Source organism: Rattus norvegicus, chromosome 20, assembly GCF_036323735.1.
Source record: "Rattus norvegicus strain BN/NHsdMcwi chromosome 20, GRCr8, whole genome shotgun sequence".
In the NCBI taxonomy this organism is placed as follows: domain Eukaryota; kingdom Metazoa; phylum Chordata; class Mammalia; order Rodentia; family Muridae; genus Rattus; species Rattus norvegicus.
In genome coordinates, this window is record NC_086038.1 from 23,777,810 (window position 1) to 23,800,057 (window position 22,248).

At 37.7% G+C, this 22,248-nt stretch overlaps 1 protein-coding gene across 6 annotated transcripts in view; it reads right to left on the reverse strand.

The window, feature by feature from the left end:
* Positions 1-22,248, reverse strand: part of Ctnna3 (catenin alpha 3) — a 1,585,684-nt gene that overhangs the window by 164,794 nt on the left and 1,398,642 nt on the right. For all 6 annotated transcript variants that reach the window (NM_001426985.1, XM_039099277.2, XM_008772944.4 and 3 more), the window contains one exon: positions 10,871-10,963. In NM_001426985.1, the coding sequence (NP_001413914.1) occupies positions 10,871-10,963 (93 nt within the window). The remainder of the gene's footprint in view (positions 1-10,870; positions 10,964-22,248) is intronic.

The window sequence follows — 22,248 nt, forward strand, 5'->3', positions numbered from 1 at the left end:
GAGAGTTGTGCTATCAATTCTATACTGAGTCTTTTTTTTTTATTTTTTGAAAGTAAAAAGGATGTCTCTTTAATTAATAAATGTCGGCCAAAAAATAGCAATTTTCTTTCTTGAATCACAGCACATAAGCAATTTCCAAACAGGATCAATAAAACTAGTCTGACCTCACAATGTTCTACAAATCTTATAATAAGAAATGGGATTTTAACCAGCATAGCAGTCAGACAGAAGCAGACAGTGGCCTCCTGAAGGCAGGATAAAGAGAAGACCTACTGAGAAGCTGTCTTGTTCCAGAACCATCTCTAGTATCTATTTACATAATTGTAATGTGGTCTTCTTATGAGTCTTCTAAGATAGATCCCATAGTCCTGTTTATAAAGAGCACTGACATGGTTAGAGATTAGATTATTTGTCCCAAAACTCAAGTTACTAAGAAAAAAGCAACCAGGAGGCTCCTGAAGGTAGAGTTAAAAGGGGACAATGGGACTTGAAAGCACAGGGGTAGAGGAGAAGCAGCAATGACCAACCTTAGAGCTTTAATCTACATCATAAGCATGCTGTTCTAGAAACTGCGTGCATGAGACCAGAAAACCTATGATTTTGTCACAATCCACATGACAGGCATAAACTCTTTACATTCTTTGAATCTCATTCTCTACTTTACAAAATTAAAGAGAGAAAAAGAATAAACACTGATGTCAAGTCTTTAGTTAAAAAGACCTAAATACCAACTTAAAGATGGTGTGCGAACTACAATGCATGACTGAATACCCAGAACTGTTATGCTTACACAAAAATATAACTTGGCCTGGGGATAGCCTAATTTTTTTTTTTTATTAACTTGAGTATTTCTTATATACATTTCGAGTGTTATTCCCTTTCCCGGTTTCCGGGCAAACATCCCCCTCCCCCCTCCCCTTCCTTATGGGTGTTCCCCTCCCAACCCTCCCGCCATTACCGCCATCCCCCCATAGACTAGTTCACTGGGGGTTCAGTCTTAGCAGGACCCAGGGCTTCCCCTTCCACTGGTGCTCTTACTAGGGCATTCATTGCTACCTATGGGGTCAGAGTCCAGGGTCAGTCCATGTATAGTCTTTAGGTAGTGGCTTAGTCCCTGGAAGCTCTGGTTGCTTGGCATTGTTGTACTTTTGGGGTCTCGAGCCCCTTCAAGCTCTTCCAGTTCTTTCTCTGATTCCTTCAATAGGGGACCTATTCTCAGTTCAGTGGTTTGCTGCTGGCATTCGCCTCTATATTTGCTGTATTCTGGCTGTGTCTCTCAGGAGCGATCTACATCCGGCTCCTGTCGGTCTGCACTTCTTTGCTTCATCCATCTTGTCTAATTGGGTGGCTGTATATGTATGGGCCACATGTGGGGCAGGCTCTGAATGGGTGTTCCTTCAGTCTCTGTTTTAATCTTTGCCTCTCCCTTCCCTGCCAAGGGATTCTTTTTCCTCATTTAAAGAAGGAGTGAAGCATTCACATTTTGATCATCCGTCTTGAGTTTCGTTTGTTCTAGGCATCTAGGGTAATTCAAGCATTTGGGCTAATAGCCACTTATCAATGAGTGCATACCATGTATGTCTTTCTGTGATTGGGTTAGCTCACTCAGGATGATATTCTCCAGTTCCAACCATTTGCCTACGAATTTCATAAACTCGTTGTTTTTGATAGCTGAGTAATATTCCATTGTGTAGATGTACCACATTTTCTGTATCCATTCCTCTGTTGAAGGGCATCTGGGTTCTTTCCATTTTCTGGCTATTATAAATAAGGCTGCGATGAACATAGTGGAGCACGTGTCTCTTTTATATGTTGAGGCATCTTTTGGGTATATGCCCAAGAGAGGTATAGCTGGATCCTCAGGCAGTTCAATGTCCAATTTTCTGAGGAACCTCCAGACTGATTTGCAGAATGGTTTTACCAGTCTGCAATCCCACCAACAATGGAGGAGGGTTCCTCTTTCTCCACATCCTCGCCAGCATCTGCTGTCACCTGAGTTTTTGATCTTAGCCAATCGCACTGGTGTGAGGTGAAATCTCAGGGTTGTTTTGATTTGCATTTCCCTTATGACTAAAGATGTTGAACATTTCTTTAGGTGTTTCTCAGCCATTCGGCATTCCTCAGCTGTGAATTCTTTGTTTAGCTCTGAACCCCATTTTTTAATAGGGTTATTTGTCTCCCTGCGGTCTAACTTCTTGAGTTCTTTGTATATTTTAGATATAAGGCCTCTATCTGTTGTAGGATTGGTAAAGATCTTTTCCCAATCTGTTGGTTGCCGTTTTGTCCTAACCACAGTGTCCTTTGCCTTACAGAAGCTTTGCAGTTTTATGAGATCCCATTTGTCGATTCTTGATCTTAGAGCATAAGCCATTGGTGTTTTGTTCAGGAAATTTTTTCCAGTGCCCATGTGTTCCAGATGCTTCCCTAGTTTTTCTTCTATTAGTTTGAGTGTGTCTGGTTTGATGTGGAGGTCCTTGATCCACTTGGACTTAAGCTTTGTACAGGGTGATAAGCATGGATCGATCTGCATTCTTCTACATGTTGCCCTCCAGTTGAACCAGCACCATTTGCTGAAAATGCTATCTTTTTTCCATTGGATGGTTTTGGCTCCTTTGTCAAAAATCAAGTGACCATAGGTGTGTGGGTTCATTTCTGGGTCTTCAATTTTATTCCATTGGTCTATCTGTCTGTCTCTGTACCAATACCATGCAGTTTTTATCACTATTGCTCTGTAATACTGCTTGAGATCAGGGATAGTGATTCCCCCTGAAGTCCTTTTATTGTTGAGGATAGCTTTAGCTATCCTGGGTTTTTTGTTATTCCAGATGAATTTGCGAATTGTTCTGTCTAACTCTTTGAAGAATTGGATTGGTATTTTGATGGGGATTGCATTGAATCTGTAGATTGCTTTTGGTAAAATGGCCATTTTTACTATATTAATCCTGCCAATCCATGAGCATGGGAGATCTTTCCATCTTCTGAGGTCTTCTTCAATTTCTTTCCTCAGTGTCTTGAAGTTCTTATTGTACAGATCTTTTACTTGCTTGGTTAAAGTCACACCGAGGTACTTTATATTATTTGGGTCTATTATGAAGGGTGTCGTTTCCCTAATTTCTTTCTCGGCTTGTTTCTCTTTTGTATAGAGGAAGGCAACTGATTTATTTGAGTTAATTTTATACCCAGCCACTTTGCTGAAGTTGTTTATCAGCTTTAGTAGTTCTCTGGTGGAACTTTTGGGATCACTTAAATATACTATCATGTCATCTGCAAATAGTGATATTTTGACCTCTTCTTTTCCGATCTGTATCCCCTTGATCTCCTTTTGTTGTCTGATTGCTCTGGCTAGAACTTCAAGAACTATATTGAATAAGTAGGGAGAGAGTGGGCAGCCTTGTCTAGTCCCTGATTTTAGTGGGATTGCTTCAAGTTTCTCTCCATTTAGTTTAATGTTAGCAACTGGTTTGCTGTATATGGCTTTTACTATGTTTAGGTATGGGCCTTGAATTCCTATTCTTTCCAGGACTTTTATCATGAAGGGGTGTTGAATTTTGTCAAATGCTTTCTCAGCATCTAATGAAATGATCATGTGGTTCTGTTCTTTCAGTTTGTTTATATAATGGATCACGTTGATGGTTTTCCGTATATTAAACCATCCCTGCATGCCTGGGATGAAGCCTACTTGATCATGGTGGATGATTGTTTTGATGTGCTCTTGAATTCGGTTTGCCAGAATTTTATTGAGTATTTTTGCGTCGATATTCATAAGGGAAATTGGTCTGAAGTTCTCTTTCTTTGTTGTGTCTTTGTGTGGTTTAGGTATAAGAGTAATTGTGGCTTCGTAGAAGGAATTCGGTAGTGCTCCATCTGTTTCAATTTTGTGGAATAGTTTGGATAATATTGGTATGAGGTCTTCTATGAAGGTTTGATAGAATTCTGCACTAAACCCGTCTGGACCTGGGCTCTTTTTGGTTGGGAGACCTTTAATGACTGCTTCTATTTCCTTAGGAGTTATGGGGTTGTTTAACTGGTTTATCTGTTCCTGATTTAACTTCGATACCTGGTATCTGTCTAGGAAATTGTCCATTTCCTGAAGATTTTCAAATTTTGTTGAATATAGGTTTTTATAGTAAGATCTGATGATTTTTTGAATTTCCTCCGAATCTGTAGTTATGTCTCCCTTTTCATTTCTGATTTTGTTAATTTGGACACACTCTCTGTGTCCTATTGTTAGTCTGGCTAAGGGTTTATCTATCTTGTTGATTTTCTCAAAGAACCAACTTTGGTTCTGTTGATTCTTTCTATGGTCCTTTTTGTTTCTACTTGGTTGATTTCAGCTCTGAGTTTGATTATTTCCTGCCTTCTACTCCTCCTGGGTGTATTTGCTTCTTTTTGTTCTAGAGCTTTTAGGTGTGCTGTCAAGCTGCTGACATATGCTCTTTCCTGTTTCTTTCTGCAGGCACTCAGCGCTATGAGTTTTCCTCTTAGCACAGCTTTCATTGTGTCCCATAAGTTTGAGTATGTTGTATCTTCATTTTCATTAAATTCTAAAAAGTTTTTAATTTCTTTCTTTATTTCTTCTTTGACCAGGTTATCATTGAGTAGAGCATTGTTCAATTTCCACGTATATGTGGGCATTCTTCCCTTATTGTTATTGAAGACCAGTTTTAGGCCGTGGTGGTCCGATAGCACGCATAGGATTATTTCTATCTTTCTGTACCTGTTGAGGCCCGTTTTTTGACCAATTATATGGTCAATTTTGGAGAAAATACCATGAGGAGCTGAGAAGAAGGTATATCCTTTTGCTTTAGGATAGAATGTTCTATAAATATCCGTTAAGTCCATTTGGCTCATGACTTCTCTTAGTCTGTCTACATCACTGTTTAATTTCTGTTTCCATGATCTGTCCATTGATGAGAGTGGGGTGTTGAAATCTCCCACTATTATTGTGTGAGGTGCAATGTGTGTTTTGAGCTTTAGTAAGGTTTCTTTTACGTATGTAGGTGCCCTTGTATTTGGGGCATAGATATTTAGGATTGAGAGTTCATCTTGGTTGATTTTTCCTTTGATGAATATGAAGTGTCCTTCCTTATCTTTTTTGATGACTTTTAGTTGGAAATTGATTTTATTTGATATTAGAATGGCTACTCCAGCTTGCTTCTTCTGACCCTTTGCTTGGAAAGTTGTTTTCCAGCCTTTCACTCTGAGGTAGTGTCTGTCTTTGTCTCTGAGGTGTGTTTCCTGTAGGCAGCAGAATGCAGGGTCCTCGTTGCGTATCCAGTTTGTTAATCTATGTCTTTTTATTGGGGAGTTGAGGCCATTGATGTTGAGAGATATTAAGGAATAGTGATTATTGCTTCCCGTTATATTCATATTTGGATGTGAGGTTATGTTTGTGTGCTTTCATTCTCTTTGTTTTGTTGCCAAGACGATTAGTTTCTTGCTTCTTCTAGGGTATAGCTTGCCTCCTTATGTTGGGCTTTACCATTTATTATCCTTTGTAGTGCTGGATTTGTAGAAAGATATTGTGTAAATTTGGTTTTGTCATGGAATATCTTGGTTTCTCCATCAATGTTAATTGAGAGTTTTGCTGGATACAGTAACCTGGGCTGGCATTTGTGTTCTCTTAGGGTCTGTATAACATCAGTCCAGGATCTTCTGGCCTTCATAGTTTCTGGCGAGAAGTCTGGTGTGATTCTGATAGGTCTCCCTTTATATGTTACTTGACCTTTTTCCCTTACTGCTTTTAATATTCTTTCTTTATTTTGTGTGTTTGGTGTTTTGACAATTATGTGACGGGAGGTGTTTCTTTTCTGGTCCAATCTATTTGGAGTTCTGTAGGCTTCTTGTATGTCTATGGGTATCTCTTTTTTTAGGTTAGGGAAGTTTTCTTCTGTGATTTTGTTGAAGACATTTACTGGTCCTTTGAGCTGGGAGTCTTCACTCTCTTCTATACCTATTATCCTTAGGTTTGATCTTCTCATTGAGTCCTGGATTTCCTGTATGTTTTGGACCAGTAGCTTTTTCCGCTTTACATTATCTTTGACAGTTGAGTCAATGATTTCTATGGAATCTTCTGCTCCTGAGATTCTCTCTTCCATCTCTTGTATTCTGTTGGTGAAGCTTGTATCTACAGCTCCTTGTCTCTTCTTTTGGTTTTCTATATCCAGGGTTGTTTCCATGTGTTCTTTCTTGATTGCTTCTATTTCCATTTTTAATTCCTTCAACTGTTTGATTGTGTTTTCCTGGAATTCTTTCAGGGATTTTTGCGATTCCTCTCTGTAGGCTTTTACTTGTTTATTAATGTTTTCCTGTGCTTCCCTAAGTGTGTTCATGTCTTTCTTGAAGTCCTCCAGCATCATGATCAAATATGATTTTGAAACTAGATCTTGCTTTTCTGGTGTGTTTGGATATTCCATGTTTGTTTTGGTGGGAGAATTGGGCTCCGATGATGGCATGTAGTCTTGGTTTCTGTTGCTTGGGTTCCTGCGCTTGCCTCCCGCCATCAGATTATCTCTAGTGTTACTCTGTTCTGCTATTTCTGACAGTGGCTAGACTGTCCTATAAGCCTGTGTGTCAGGAGTGCTGTAGACCTGTTTTCCTCTCTTTCAGTCAGTTATGGGGACAGAGTGTTCTGCTTTCGGGCGTGTAGTTTTTCCTCTCTACAGGTCTTCAGCTGTTCCTGTGGGCCTGTGTCTTGAGTTCACCAGGCAGCTTTCTTGCAGCAGAAAATTTGGTCTTACCTGTGGTCCCGAGGCTCAGGTTCGCTTGTGGGGTGCTGCCCAGGGGCTCTCTGCAGCGGCAGCAACCAGGAAGACCTGTGCCGCCCCTTCCGGGAGCTTCAGTGCACCAGGGTTCCAGATGGTCTTTGGCTTTTTCCTCTGGCGTCCGAGATGTGTGTGCAGGGAGCAGTCTCTTCTGGTTTCCCAGGCTTGTCTGCCTCTCTGAAGGTTTAGCTCTCCCTCCCACGGGATTTGGGTGCAGAGAACTGTTTATCCGGTCTGTTTCCTTCAGGGTCTGGCGGTGTCTCTGGCAGGGGTCCTGCCGCTCCTGGGCCCTCCCCCACGGGAGCCCAGAGGCCTTATACAGTTTCCTCTTGGGCCAGGGATGTGGGCAGGGGTGAGCAGTGTTGGTGGTCTCTTCCGCTCTGCAGCCTCAGGAGTGCCCACCTGACCAGGGGGTTGGGTCTCCGGGATAGCCTAATCTTAAGAAGAGATTGTTTCACAAAGGCTTTACCATCATAAATTTAGGGAGCAAGTCTATCATAAGCCTTAAGAGAAATCCATTTTCCTGCCTCATTCATTTTGAAACTATAATTTTTTTAAAAAAATACTATATTATGTTTGATTAAAGTATGAACAGAATATACAATAAGCTCTGTGAACAATCTTCTGCAAATCTATTATTCAACCAAGCTCCTGAGCCACTGTGGACCTGTTCAGTAGGTATAATCACACCAGTGGTCCAGAGAATTCCCGTGCTCTATATTGAGATAATCATGTTTGCTTGGCTCTCTTATTGCCACTTCATAAGACAAGCACTATTGGTCATTTAATATTTGTTTCTCATTGTCTTCAGACTCTGAATCATTATTTTTAGTTACAGACCTTTACAATACCCAATGGCATTTACAGCCGATGACAGCTGCAACAGATGATGCTGTGCCAAAGCTACCAGGAGTGAAACACAGAAAATAAAATGATAATAAATAACTGTCACTCAATGCCTAAGCAGTGTCTGAAATTGGTTCTGGTGCATGTCCAATACAACGCAGTGTGCGTAATGTAAGAAGAAAAACAAAAGTTGAGTCCTTCATCAGGCAATGAACAGAAAGGAATCCAGATGCTTGTCTTCCCAGGGCCTATGAATTTAACACAGAGCCTTGTGTAAGCATTCAAAAGATTCTCAGAAAAGCCCATGATGGATCTTATGGAATTTCCCCAAAGTGTTGGTATTCATGAAATGGATTTAAAGAAGCAGTATAATGGGCACAAAAACAAACAAAAACTCTGGGTGTAAAGCGAAGATAGGATCTCACACACAAGAGTAAGGGCCATGGCATCACTACCTCATTAGAAGAAATAGGAAAGTGTTGGGGACATATAATATCTATTCAAGACTTTGAAACATATTAAAACAATTTCTTGAATCTGGTGAGGTGATTTATGTTAGAGACAAGCTTGCCCTATTCCTTTTGGTTTCCATATCCTAATTTAAATATAAAGTAGGTTATAATTAACTTACAAGACATATACACACTAAAATATGTTGTTAGAGTTAAATTATATATATTATGAAATAAGTAAATTTAGAAGCCTTATTTTTACTGTTTACAACTATATTTATTTGTAGCAAGATACCACTACTAAGACAGCTTTGTTACTATGAGTTGGTTTCTGTTTCTTATTAGCTCTTAGGGCTAGATCAGGTTTGCTCATGGTACTGGCTGTTCAACTCTATACTGAGCTAGAATCAATCCTAGCAGCTTCAGGCCATAAGAAAACTCATAAGAATAATAATCGAATGTCTGATTATAAGGAATCTACCCACTTATCAAAAAAGTAATTGTTGTGGTCTGAATGAGGATAGTTTTCAGAGGCTCACATGTTTGAATGCGTAGTCATGAAGATGTAGAATTGTTTGAGAAGCATTATGTTGAGGTTTGGTCTTTTACTATGTGTGGCCATACTAAATACTGACCGTCAAGATCTGGTTTTCTCAGGGATAAAGGAATCTTCACATACACCAAGTGATGCTATATAACCTTGCTCCTTAATTTATAATTATTGGTTGAATAAAGATGCCCACAGCCACAGAATAAAGATGGGCAGAAGAGAGGTAAACAATGTTTTGGTTCCCAGACCTGGGGTCTGAGGCAGGGCCACAAGAAGAGAGGGAGAAGGTGAAGAGAGGAGAAGACATTGTGGGGTAGGTGAGTTATCAAAGTTTGGCCATGAGGTCTGGCTAATTGGAGTGAAGACCATACCAGATGGTACATGGTAAGTTATACCTCAGGGTTATTGATAGGGAAGTAGACATGGTAGCATAAAGGGTAGATATCAGCAAGCTCTAGTACTTGTAAGGCTTATCAAAAATGTAAAGGTTGTGTATCTTTTATCTGGGAACTGAATGAACAATGGTGGGGCAGAAACTCCTGATTAATATTAATTATTACCACAACAGGGCTATAGTGATTTAGAACTGTGGCCAAACAAATTTTATCAAGCTGTGTATAAACTCATCATTTTCAAAGGGACCCATTGAAAATGTGTGGAAACTACACTTAAGAATTTGCAATCGACAAATGAAAGAGAATGTTCTAGGGAAGAATGAGTCTGAAGAATGTGAATAACATACTCAAAGAGTGGAAGTAGAGATGTATGATTCATAATGATTAAACATTTTTCCAAAGGAATTTCACATCATAATTACAGGAAAGGATCAGGAAGAGAAGGAAAGAACATCTGAGTCATTTGGAATATACATAGTGCAGAGGTATGCGTTAGGTGAAAGAGAATTTTGCTCTAAGCAGATCGGATAGTCTTGTTACTGGCTGTGGTGAGGTTTTCGCACAGGGACAATAAGGAGAAACTAGATTGCTATAGACCCTATACAGATGGAAAAAATTCCACAATGTAGAGAGATTTCTGAATGATCCTAAGAATGTAAGCAGTCCTATGAAAAAGATACAACAGGGGCATCTAACTGGGTCATAACCAGGACACAGAATAAATATGAGTAAACAGAGATAAGACAAGTTTTACCACTTCATTACTAAGTTTTAAAGCTTATGAAACACCCCCATAAATATCATTTTATTTGAAGTTACCAAGGAAACATGAAAACATATAATCTAGTCCTCATTTTCTAAATGAAGAAATCTGAAGTGTCTAAACCAAGGATTCATTGTCTGTGTGTATAAATCCTCAATGTAAAGACACTCATGTTTATCTAAATGCAAAGGTTCCCTCTGGTTAGTTAAACTTTATTCTAGCAATGACTTGTCAGCCTTGAGACCTATCTTGATCCCAGTGACATAGATATACTTCACCAGCTACTGGAGCAGAGTTTACCAGCAGCAAAACACACTTCTTTATTGATCCTTTCAGACGTTGACAGCTCAATTTGAAGAAAATACACTTAGATATTATGTGTTCTGGACAGTTCCTGGTGTGAATTAGTTTTAAACAAATTAACAAACCAAGGAACTAGCAGAAATCCTACTCTCAACATGAAGGCTCCACCCAACGTATTACCAAATACTTTCTGTCTATGAAAAAGTGGTATTTATTTTCAGAACAATATACTCAAATGAAAGAGAATCATAGGCTACCTCAAAAGGTAGAGAAAAACATCTCTCTCTCTCTCTCGATCTCTGTTTGTCTCTCTCTCTCTCTCTCTCTCTCTCTCTCTCTCTCTCTCTGTGAGTGTGTGTGTGTGTGTGTGTGTGTGTGTGTGTGTGTGTGTGTGTGTGTGTTTTGAGAGAGGTGCAGAAGATAGTACTAAAGACAAGAAAAAAGTCCCTACTACTGGCTCAGTAGGAGATAGTGTTTCCTATATTTTCAGACTATATTTACAAAAGCATGCATCCTATTCTCTGCACTAAACAAACATGTATGAATTTTACTTTCATAGTCACAAGACTTATACAAAATCAGAAGCAAGTGGAATGATTTCCTACCACACCTTAGAGCCTTCACTCTGACTTTTCAAGACAGAGAAAATACTTTCTTAACCTGCTATTCCTAAGTCTGATGCTTTCCTCTTTGTGTTTCAGAAAATCAGAATGAATCTAACTTTTTCATGTATGACAGGCTTCCTGGATTGAAGAGGACTACTCACGGCTAAGAGATGTCCTTGGTAGATAACTTACCCGATCAGTTTTCCCTTCTGTCTGAGTGCTGGTGTGGCTACGGACCTCATGGTCATCTTCAAGGTCAGAAACATCCTCTAGTTCCTCTGGAGTCTGTATAAAGAATGAAAAATATAACTGCTGGTGCTAGAAAATGCTGCCACCATGTTGAAAATAGTCTGTAGGACCTCAGAAACATGACCATTGAGTTGACATATAATCTGAAATTCAACCCCAGATGCTCATATAAATCTTCAACATCATCAGAGATTAAAAAGTAGAAACAACTCTACTAAAGAATACAAAAATACAGTAAAGTAAGATTTATTCATAAAGAGAGGCAAAAACTATCCATGCTGGGCAGCAGATGAGCCTTGATTAGAACATGCTACATGAAAAGTGCCAACTATAATAAAGAGTTCAAGAACATGAAATGAAATTTTTGGAATATGAATATCTATTGGAAACAAATTTGATTATTTTATAGGAGAAAAATGCTATGACTTAAGTGGGTTTGGACGTTGTCTTTAGGATATTGACAATTCAGTAATTAAATAAATGATAACCACTATAGACCATACAAATACACTAAACATGTTGAATTTTTGCTTTAAAATGAAGACCTTTTATTGTATATGAATTCATTCCAATACATTTGGAGCAGTAGGAAAATTAGAGATCTGATAGAATTTTTTGTCATTGTAAAGCAATCTGACTAGCTATTAAGTCAGTGGATTACACAAGAATTAACCTGTGTTTTAATTTATATAGTCATAACCTTGTACTTTAATACAGAGTTATAGAGAAAACTCCAGTAAGAACTAGTTTTATTTTTTCAAAATGAGGTTGATTTCTTCTATAGACCTGGCTATTGAAGACTAGCCTCCTTAGACAAATTCTGATTATTCCTTGAACTTCATCATATAGTATTTCAGACATTTCTATGGTTGTCCAGGGCCTTCCTTCCCTTGGTTCCAATCTGAAGATGATGCAGATGATTATTAGCTGATATATTGTAACAAAGTACCAGCTTCTTTTTCACTATTGCCTCTGGATAATTAATCATTTCCTGCATTGTTAAGCAACCTGGTCTCTGTTCACAAACACTTTCAATGAGCACCCCCATTTGCAATGAGCACCCCTCATTGCTTCATTGTATAATTCTTTACATTTATTATTTGTCTGCTAGAAGATATAAATATTCTCGACTCACCTGGATATCTGTCATACTTGGTTTTTGGTTATTTATGCATAGATCATTAGAAGCTATGAGTAACAATGTTCTTGGAGTAATTGATTCTCTCCTCCTAGGTATTAATACCCTAACTTCAATGTTAGACAACTTCGACAAAACCCACACATTTCACTCTTAGCCATTCTGTGTACTCTCACGGGAGTTTTGAGAAGACGCATTTTCCTCCTTTCTTGATACATATGCTAAGTGTGCCGACAAATGAATATATTTTGGGCAAATCCCCTTTCTTGAGTCTCAATGCATTTAACTGACGACTGTCTGATGCCCCCACTGGGATCTTTTTGCTATAAATATCTTTTGTTTATTACATAGGTCACTCATTCTTTAGCACAGCATACTCTCACCATTCCTTCCAATATTTAATCAAACTCCAAATAAAGCAAACTAACTAAAACTATGGCTGCCTTCAGAAATCTCGACAGCCAGTTTTGTAGCTGGAAGAGACAAAGACCCACCAATTACACCCACATACTGCTGTGCTTTCTGTTTCTGTAACATGGAACTAATATTTTTCTTGCAAAGTCACCAAAATTGACCTCTTCTCTTCTTGGGAGAGTGTTCAAAATGCTTGCTGCCAACATTTCCTGCTCCGGAAGGCAAGTGGTTGGAAGGAATTGTGAAGTAGGAGGTTAAATATGGAATGGAACAGTTTAAATTAAGTGGAAGCTGAGAAAGGATATTTCTTTAATCATTTTCCAGGATATGTGTTAGCTTTTTCAGGTTTGAAGGCCAATCATGAAAATGATAAGATGCATCTTTACAGAAGAGAGATTGGGGTGGTGGATTGCAAGAAAACAGTCTCTCAAAAATACACTTCTTCTGAACAAGTGATTTCACAAAGGCAAAAATGTGGTGGCTGGTGGTATGCTCAGTGGTAGAGCACAGACTTAATATGGATTCTAGCTTCATTTCTGTTGTGATAAAATGTCCTGAGGAACACTACCAGAGAGGGGGAAAGCATTTGTTTGACTTATACGTCCAAGGTAAAATCAATTCTTTTAGGGAAGTAAAAGCAGAGACTCAGGTACATCACATCACATCCCAGTCTCAGTCCAGAGCAGAGACATACTAAAAGCATGCTTGCTTTCAGCAATCTTTTTCCTTAGTTATGAAGTCTAGGACCCCCTTCCTATAGAATAGTGGGACCTGCAATGGGTGTTGTCTTTCTACATCAGATGAAAATTAAAAAGATTCCCCCGTAGACATGACCTCGAGCCAACTTGATTAATTTCCATTCAGACTCTGGTCTAAGGAGATTCAAGGTTGTGTCAGCTTGACAGTTAAACCAACCATCTCAGCACAGAAAGTTACACGTGTGTGTGTGTTTTCAGTCAAAGAGCAATCTGTGACAGGAGATTGACCCACCATAAAGGCAATGCTGTAGAGTACAATGATCCAATAACTTTGAACAATGCAAATCTGAATTTGAATTCTGGCCATGCAGTGACAGACACTGTGCATTTCGTGAACCTTGTAAAACTTTGCTTTTGTCAGAACAGAATCTGAGTAACATTACCTAAGCCCAAAAGGTATCATGCAGCTCAACTGTACAGAGATGCTATAAGGACTAAACCTATAGACCCAGCTGAGATATACCAAGATTGTTTTGCTTTTGTTTTCTTCTTCCTGTACTATCATTTAATTCTTACGTATTTCTCACAAATATTTGTGTAACATTAGATGCCTCTAAGTTGTTCCAAATTTATTCTCAGACTGTGACCTTAAACATCCCACTAAGTACCTCATTACACTTCATTATCCCCAAATAGTATGCTGCCTGGGCATGGGGCTAACCTGTAGCTATGTTTGTCTAATTCCACCTTCCTATTATGACTATGTTAAATATAATTTAATATAATTCTGCATATATTGTTTTCCCTATGAAGCCAATGCGGGGAATTTTCAATTGACATTTATTTTAACGATCTTAAGTGGCTTTCCTAAGGGTTCACCTTACAGAGTACTCTAAGAAACGGTGGGAATGAATTACCTTCTTTAAAGTGCACTGTATCTAAATCTGACAAAACAAAGGTGGCTCAATTGTCTAGAGAGTTTTTTAATGGTTCTTGGAATTAATTGGTTGTTTCTCATATTAGAACCCAAGAAATTTATTTCATCTTTTCTTCTCAGAGCTTGCCCCAAAGTAACTGGAAGTAAGCTTAAGTTTCTTACCTGTGATACAAAAGGCATACTACCTAATTCCTCAGGGTCATACTAGAGGCAAAATAAGATGATGTATTGAAATATAATTCAGTAAGTACAAAATATTGAATTGTCAATGTAGTTCATCATTATTAATTTTCTTTATTTTCTTAGAAGTTTTATTCAGATATGTAAAAGAGAACAAAATAATCCAATATGACACATGAAAACATGCATTTTGAGACTTTTATTTGTGGTAGCAAGAAAGTGGCAGAAGGTACCCTGAAAGTAAGGGGCAGAAAAACTATAGATACGTACATGGATACATGATATGTAGACAGACAAACAGATGCTCAATTTCTTTCTTAAGCTCTGGGTTTTATTATTTTTAATATTGTTTCATTTATTCATTTTGCATAAACACTCATCTCTACAAACCTTAAAAATGTGTGATGCTAAAGTTTTCCAAAGAAAATTGGAGATCATAAAAGAGCCACAAAACAAGAAAGAAAGATGAAAAATAAAGGCAGAGAGAAGGGACATACAGAAGGAGGAGGAGAGGACAAACTCCACCACTCTGACTCAAAATTAAAAATTTTATCCTTAACGTTCAACAAAACATTGAGTTCCTTGACAGAGTTCTCTATTTCTTCTCCCTACTACTCCCAGAGTTCCCAACAATTCTTTTAATAGCTCCTTCTACCCTGTTACAAGAAATAATGATAAGTATTCAACTTTATAGCAGGGCCTCTTGAGAATTCTGATAATAATGTAAACACAGTGTAAATCGCAGCCTTAGTCTCTCTATGATGGACAGCCATTGCTCTGCTCTGGAGATATCAATAAAGCACAACTACAAAAAAGCACAGAACAACTCAGCAGAAAGATCATAAATGAAAGTGACATCATCAATATTGCTGTCCTAATTCAGCCACCAAATGAGCTTGTAATGTAGCTCAGATCCTAAGAGGAGCATTCCTAATTCATGAAAACCGTCTCATGATGAGTCCATCTGGAAGCTTAAATAAAGACATGAAAGACAAATGAAGCCATGAAAGATAATAGGGTTTGGTGAAAGCATATTTTTGGAAAGTTCAAATAGTAGAAATCTCCAGATCCTTTCTATTCAAGAAAAGGAAAACGAAGCAGTCATGTTTAATTAAGCGTTCATGTACAATTCATCAGCAAAATGGGGCTTGGTAATCCCATATTCCTTTTCTCCTTCAAGCTTAACAATTAACACAGTATTCATTCTTATCATTTTTCCATCACAGGAGAGAAGACTAACTCTTATACTTAGTATATCATGGTTGAATATCACATAGGTAAGAAAGGCCACTTCAAAACAAGGCCACAAAGTTATTTTATGGACCAATTGACATGGTAGTCACAATTGCATGGGAAGCTTGAGAACTTTAAAAAGTTTTATATACTTATGAAAGTTTTAAGATACTGGGGAGATGCTTTAATCAGTAAAGTGTTTGCAACCATGAAAACATGAGTTGGATTTCTAACACCCAGGCTAAAGTAGATTTGCGTCCCCCTGTTATCCAGAGTTGGGGAGGTAGAAACTGGGTGTCCATTGGTTTCCTGTCCAGACAGTCGAGCAAAAGTGGTGAGCTCCAAGTTCAGGGAGAGACTGCCTCACAAAAATAAAGTGGAGGGTGATTTTGGAAGAGACCCTGTGGTGGCCTATGGCCTCCACGAACACTTGTACATATATGTATGTATATGTATGCAGGTGTGTATATGAATATTTGATGCATATATATAATGTATATGTGTGTATGTATATAATATACATGCATATATGGCATATATATATTCATATATATCTATATATGTCTATGTGGCCATATGTCTATGTATCTATGTGTCCATGTGTCTATGTGGTTGTAAGTACATATGTATAGATGTGTATATATATAAATGCACATGCACATATGCATCTACACATGTGCACGCTCACTTGCAGCTTCAAAAGCATGAATATGCTGCTTAGAAAACAAGGTAGACAAGGATTTATCGACTGACTCATCTTGAGTCTCCGTACCTACCACCTGCCATTTCTGTACATGGTAAACACAGTGTCTTTACTAAACCTGTAACTCAGGCGCTCCTTGCTGCTCCACTGCTGCCTCTCAGTAACTAGGTAAGCCTTTACAAACTGAACTGCAACCCTCTTGATTTTCCAGACTGCTTCCCTTGCTCCAATATACACCAATGTAGAGGTGAATTAAACTTTCCTTCACAGTCTGAGTACCAGTGTACTGGTAGGTCTGAAAACTTCCCAAGTTATTTCTTCTATTTTTAATTTAATCCAAATTAGCATATATTGATGAGCAAAACTTACAGACCATGAGTGTGCTAAGACATGCCTGTGGTTTCTGTTATATATTCTGATATTTAATAGAGAGCATAAGTAAGTGATAAAATTATTATAGTAAGGTAACATGCAGAGGGCAATGTGCAATGAATCACTGATTTTAGAACATACTCTTTTATTTTTTAGTATTTATTTTACATATATGAAGACACTGTCCCTGTCTTCAGACACACCAGAAGAGGGCAACAGAGCCTATTATAGATGGTTGTGAGCCACCATGTGGTGGCTGGGACTTGAACTCAGGACCTCTGGAAGAGCAGTCAGTGCTCTTAACCACTGAGCCATCTCTCCAGCCCAGAACATGCTCTTTTGAGTATGTCTTACATTGAACAATTATTTAGTTCATTGAGAAAACAGTTTCCTCTGACTGAGATTCATAAAATTAAAACTATCTCATCTTTTGTATCAAACTCCATAACCAAAGAAATAATAGATAGATGATAGATAGATAGATAGATAGATAGATAGATAGATAGATAGAGATAGGTATAGATATAGATACAGATATTCCTTTGCAATAAACAATGTAACATAGATTAACAAATTTTAAATGTCTACAGATTTTACTTAGGACATTAAAATAAGATATTCATGGACTAATGTACTTGCACAGAAAGTGCATATATATGTGAAAACAGACATAGAAAGCCTCAAACAGCTTTTTCGATAACGAACCAAACCGAGTATTTGGTAACATCAAGTTTCACAAGAGTTAGTAGTTGAATACCAGATATCATGTGATTTTAAATGATGTATGTTGTATGTATGATTTATGTTTGAATGTTGTATGCATACAAACACACTCAAGGAAAACATATCAATAGATGTGAGTAGTTACCATCTATGGGCTTTGAAATAGTACATCCAGCTCTTTTGCTTTGAAATTGATTCGTTTCTAAATTTTTACAATGCTCATTTACTGTTTTCACTGGCAGGAGAAAAACCATAAATGTCATAAGGAAATTTGCTTAGGGTTCTACAGGTCATTTCAAGGGCAAGCAGCAAGACTGTAAGAGGACCACAGAGCACCTTGCAATCTGTCTGTTACTGCTTCACAGTGGAAGCTGAGCTAGACACAGACACAGCATCCCAAGTGTAAGGAAAGCTGCAGCCTGTGTCTTCCGGGTCACAGCAGATATTCAAAGGGAATGCAATGGCCTAGGCAGAGAAGCCCCTCCCCCAACCTCATACACTTCCCTTCCATTGCCTTGTCTTAGTTCTACAGCTTGGTAAGAGCACTTACTCCATCATTCCATGGACCACACTTTCAGCCTTAAGGAAAATGGATTTATGAAAGTACTTTCTAGCCACAGTTTCGAGGGAATGGAGAATTGTGCCTCTCCTTCCTACTGTGAACATACATTGCATTCAGGAAATCGCTTTCAGATTTCATTAGGATGCTAAGTACAATATCAAGAGTGCTAACCAAATTCATCTAGTAAGAAGACTCAAAACAGCAGCTGGGTTTCAGTCATGTTAAACTTCTGAGCAGGGTACCCAAACCTGGCCTCCCTATTTCCCTGAGTTAGAAAAAGAATAGAGAAATATAAAAGAACTTACATATTACTGGGGAGATGCTGTTCAGTAAGATTGTAATTCAGATGAGTAGTAGACTTGGTCCATATTATTCACAGTTCATGGATTGAAATTTGCTTTATGGGACATAAGAATTCCCTACACTGCTACAAGAAAGTAGATGAAGTTGGCAGCTTGGGTATAAAATACGACACTGAAATGCAACCAAGCAAATATTTGGACAACCCCTAAGGAAGACTTACACTGCTATATAAAGAGATTGTTAAGTCCCCAACCTAAAAATCCTCTTTGTACAATAATGGTATTCATCATTGTGTAAGATGTGACCCAATGGAGGCACCCATAGTGGCTGTGAAATTGGCTCTTAGCATGTAGTTTGTACTATATCTAGAGATCATTTGTCCCAAGCAATGGAACTAGGAGAGGGAGGGAGACAATGTAGGGTGGAAAATCATACTGTAGCAGTATGCAGGTCTCCGTACAAAGAAGAGAATCAGTTATCCCCCCCATTCCATATTTGCTCAGAAAAAAAAGTGAAACTTTCACATAAAATCTCACACACAGATACTTGTAGGTGGTTTATTTGTAGTGTCCACAAACCTGGATCAGTCACATCCACAGAGGATTTATTTAATCAGTGACATTAAAAATTATTTAATAAATTGTATATCTATTTACTGGAATGTTATTCTACAAAGCCAAATAGGTGATTGATGAAAATAATATGGGGGTCAAAAAAAAGGTGTGGTCTGTAAAATCAGGCTAATTGTACAATCCTTGTATAATCCAACTTATAAAGAAGATGCAAATTTTACAGTGGGAGTTGTTCTGAAACAGTACCAAGCTATAAAGTGATGTGGGTGACATTTTACTCCTCACATAGATTCCTGGGGCACTGATAGTTTCAGGATTGGACACCTATGCATGAGAAAATGCTAACTGGCATGTACTAAATACCTGGTTGCAAATTATATATATATATATATATATATAATATATTATATAAAACAATAGTTTAGTAAAAACTTGCATTCACTTGTTCATTCACTCACCTAACAATGCTAACCACTAGACTATAAGAACTGGGATCATAAAACAAGACTTTCTAATGATAAAATACATTGAGGAAATACAACTTTATTTTAAAATTCTTTAACCCATAGCCATTATTATTTAAGAAGTCTTAGATTTGTACTAAGGGAACATTTAATTTACTATAAATTTAAAATGGCATTTGTGGACAGAAACTTTGCTCATGAGGTTTCTCTTTGAAGGTTTGAGTGCAATTAGCAAGCAAGAGTTCTTCAGAGGGACATACATGTAAGTGCAGGCAAGAAAGGCAAGACACAGTGGCAATGTGATTGCCATGTCGCTTAACTGTGTTCATAATATGGGAAAGCTGACAAATAATGCTCACTCAAAATACGATTTTTAAAATTACAATAAGAGCTAAACTCTCTTCAACAGGGTCTTTATTTGAAGTCATCTATTTCTTTGTTCCAGTTTTTACTGTTTGACTACATCTTCCATCTAATCTGTGTAATTCATTATTTCATTCAACATGATCCCCCTAATAACGTTTCACCTCCATTTTCCCTGAAGGGGAAACTGTGCAGCTATGAAGAAACAAGGAATCATATCCAGTCTCTTGAAAAGTCATCTTCTTTTGAAATTAACTTATAATAAAAGAGACAATTTTTGGATATGTATCACCATTAACAATGTGGCAAGAAGAAAAATTATGCAACATTGTAGATAAGAGAATTTGCTCGAGTTAATTATCATCAGTTGCTGTGTGCTATTATTCTATTTAAATCCAAAAATGTCAAATACTGCTTTCATCATAATGGGAGACAAAAACAACTAAAAAAACAAAATGTGAACTATTACAGAATACATTAAAAAATATTTAGAGACATAGCCCGCGTGAAGTATTAAATATTGTAGCCTGTCAGATATTGCAATTCTTCACAAATTATATAAGATATGAAATTATTCAATGCTCAAGTTTTGTTTACTAAGTTTTATAAAAGTTTGATGAATTATTGAAATAATTTATATGCATCCTCCTGTGAAAATACTGTGTGGTTTGGATAAAGGAAATTTTAGCTCAATTCCAAAGTTTTCAATTTTATTTTTTGGATGTCGGCATCTTCTACAACTTGTGCCTCAGGCAAGACTCTCGTGTGCCTGGCAATACATCGCTTTAGCTTGTTTAAAATCAATCAGCATGGTGAGCACACGACCTCCCAAAATATTGAAGACTCTGTATGAGTAGAGATCGTTTCAGCATGACATGCCAACCCCTCCCTACTTTATATAAACAAACTTTTCCTGTAAACATTAACTATGAATCCTCTCTATAAAGAAACAAAGTAATCCATGTGCGTTATTGCTCAAATATGCAAGGAATTGAGTAAGAAGTCAGCTCGGCATTCCTAGGAAAGATAACACTGAATCTAGGTTTGCATTTTTCTTTTCACTCATATGTTCCTTAGTACAATCAACCCATTCAGTCACTGAATAAATAAAGCATTTATGAAATGTTCGATATGATTGATCTACAAGGGTTTCCCGTGTGTAGAACATGTATTGTGTGACCCTGGAAACTGTTCAGATAAAATGTCCTTAAGTGTGTTTTATCTTTTCCTAATTAGGGTATTAGAGATGGATGTAGATTGGCTTCTGAGTGGACATATCGGAAGCCACATTTTCATTCCCATGTGTAGTCACTTTTGTAATGGTCCAGGGCACAAAGTAAGTTCTCAGTAAAAACTGTTCATCATTCTGCTCTCTTTCTTATAAACAACCATAGGAAATGAACTGAAACTTTTTATACCACAGTGAATAACTACCAAAATCTAATCCAACTGCCCTATGAATTAACCATTTAAATTTGCATAACTATACCAAATACCTTCAATTTTGTTGTGCCTAACTTATAGAGGTCTTTTGGTTGCTGTCAGACAGTACTGACGAGGGGGTGCTATCGATTCCTTAATATAGTGCTGAAAGACAAGTCTTTGATTTGTATACAGTAAAAAAAAAAAGAATTTCAACCCTTCTGTTGGCCTAATGCTAAGAGATGCAAATATTATTTATTATGCCTAACTAAATTTGCTGTCAGAATTTTAAGGAAATTATATTAGACAATGTGTTAGAAGAATTTGTCAGTGAGTTCTGCTATTTTAACCTTTACTATTTTAGTTCCCTTATTCTGAAAATTCATTCCATATCAAAGGGCTGTGAAGTAACACATATAAGTAGCATGGTATATAAGGATTATTAAAGTATATTTTAAACATCGAGCATAGGACGGGAAGCTGTTAGCACGGTGAATCACACATGGCAGCATCGCATGTAGGATTTTTCACTCAGGGGTCTTAAATTTGATAACTCAGGACATAAGAAGAACCAGACATTAAATGAGTCAGGCTGAACTTAACAGCAAAAGCTTAAAAATCTGAAAGCAATCTTCTTTGAAAGATGCATAAATATGGCATGATGTCAGGGGAGAAGACTGAAGGGTGACGGGGACCTCCTGAGCCTTGAGATGTTGCTTAAAATGGAAGGGATCACACACTTTTTACTGTCGTCTAACTCCAAGGGAAAAGCTGTGAAGAATCGCCCTGGTGTGGGCAGTATCACTCATGAATTCTGTGTTTCTCTCCATGATGTCAGTTGTTCTACATGCATAACTATAGTGGAGATAGGATTCAGCTAAAGCTAGGAAACCAGATGGCTCCACAGAAAAACCTTTCTATCCACACAGAGGCCCCTGACTTACTACTGTGGAAGATTCAGTAACACACTGAGGCTCAGAAGTAGAAGTTGACAATGAAAATTGCATCAGGTTTCTTAATTAAACAAAAGATCCTTATTAGCCTTTGGCCTAATTTTAGTAATTCATAGTTAAACAGTAGAAATTAAAAATCACTAAATTTTATTGCTAATAAATCTCTGTAACTAATTTAAAACCCTTCTAGCCACAGCTAGAAACAGCTGTGTCAGTGGCACCTTGCTTCAGCTGAAACACAAGAATATCCTTTTTAGCTCATATAACATCCTAGTTTCCTTCAT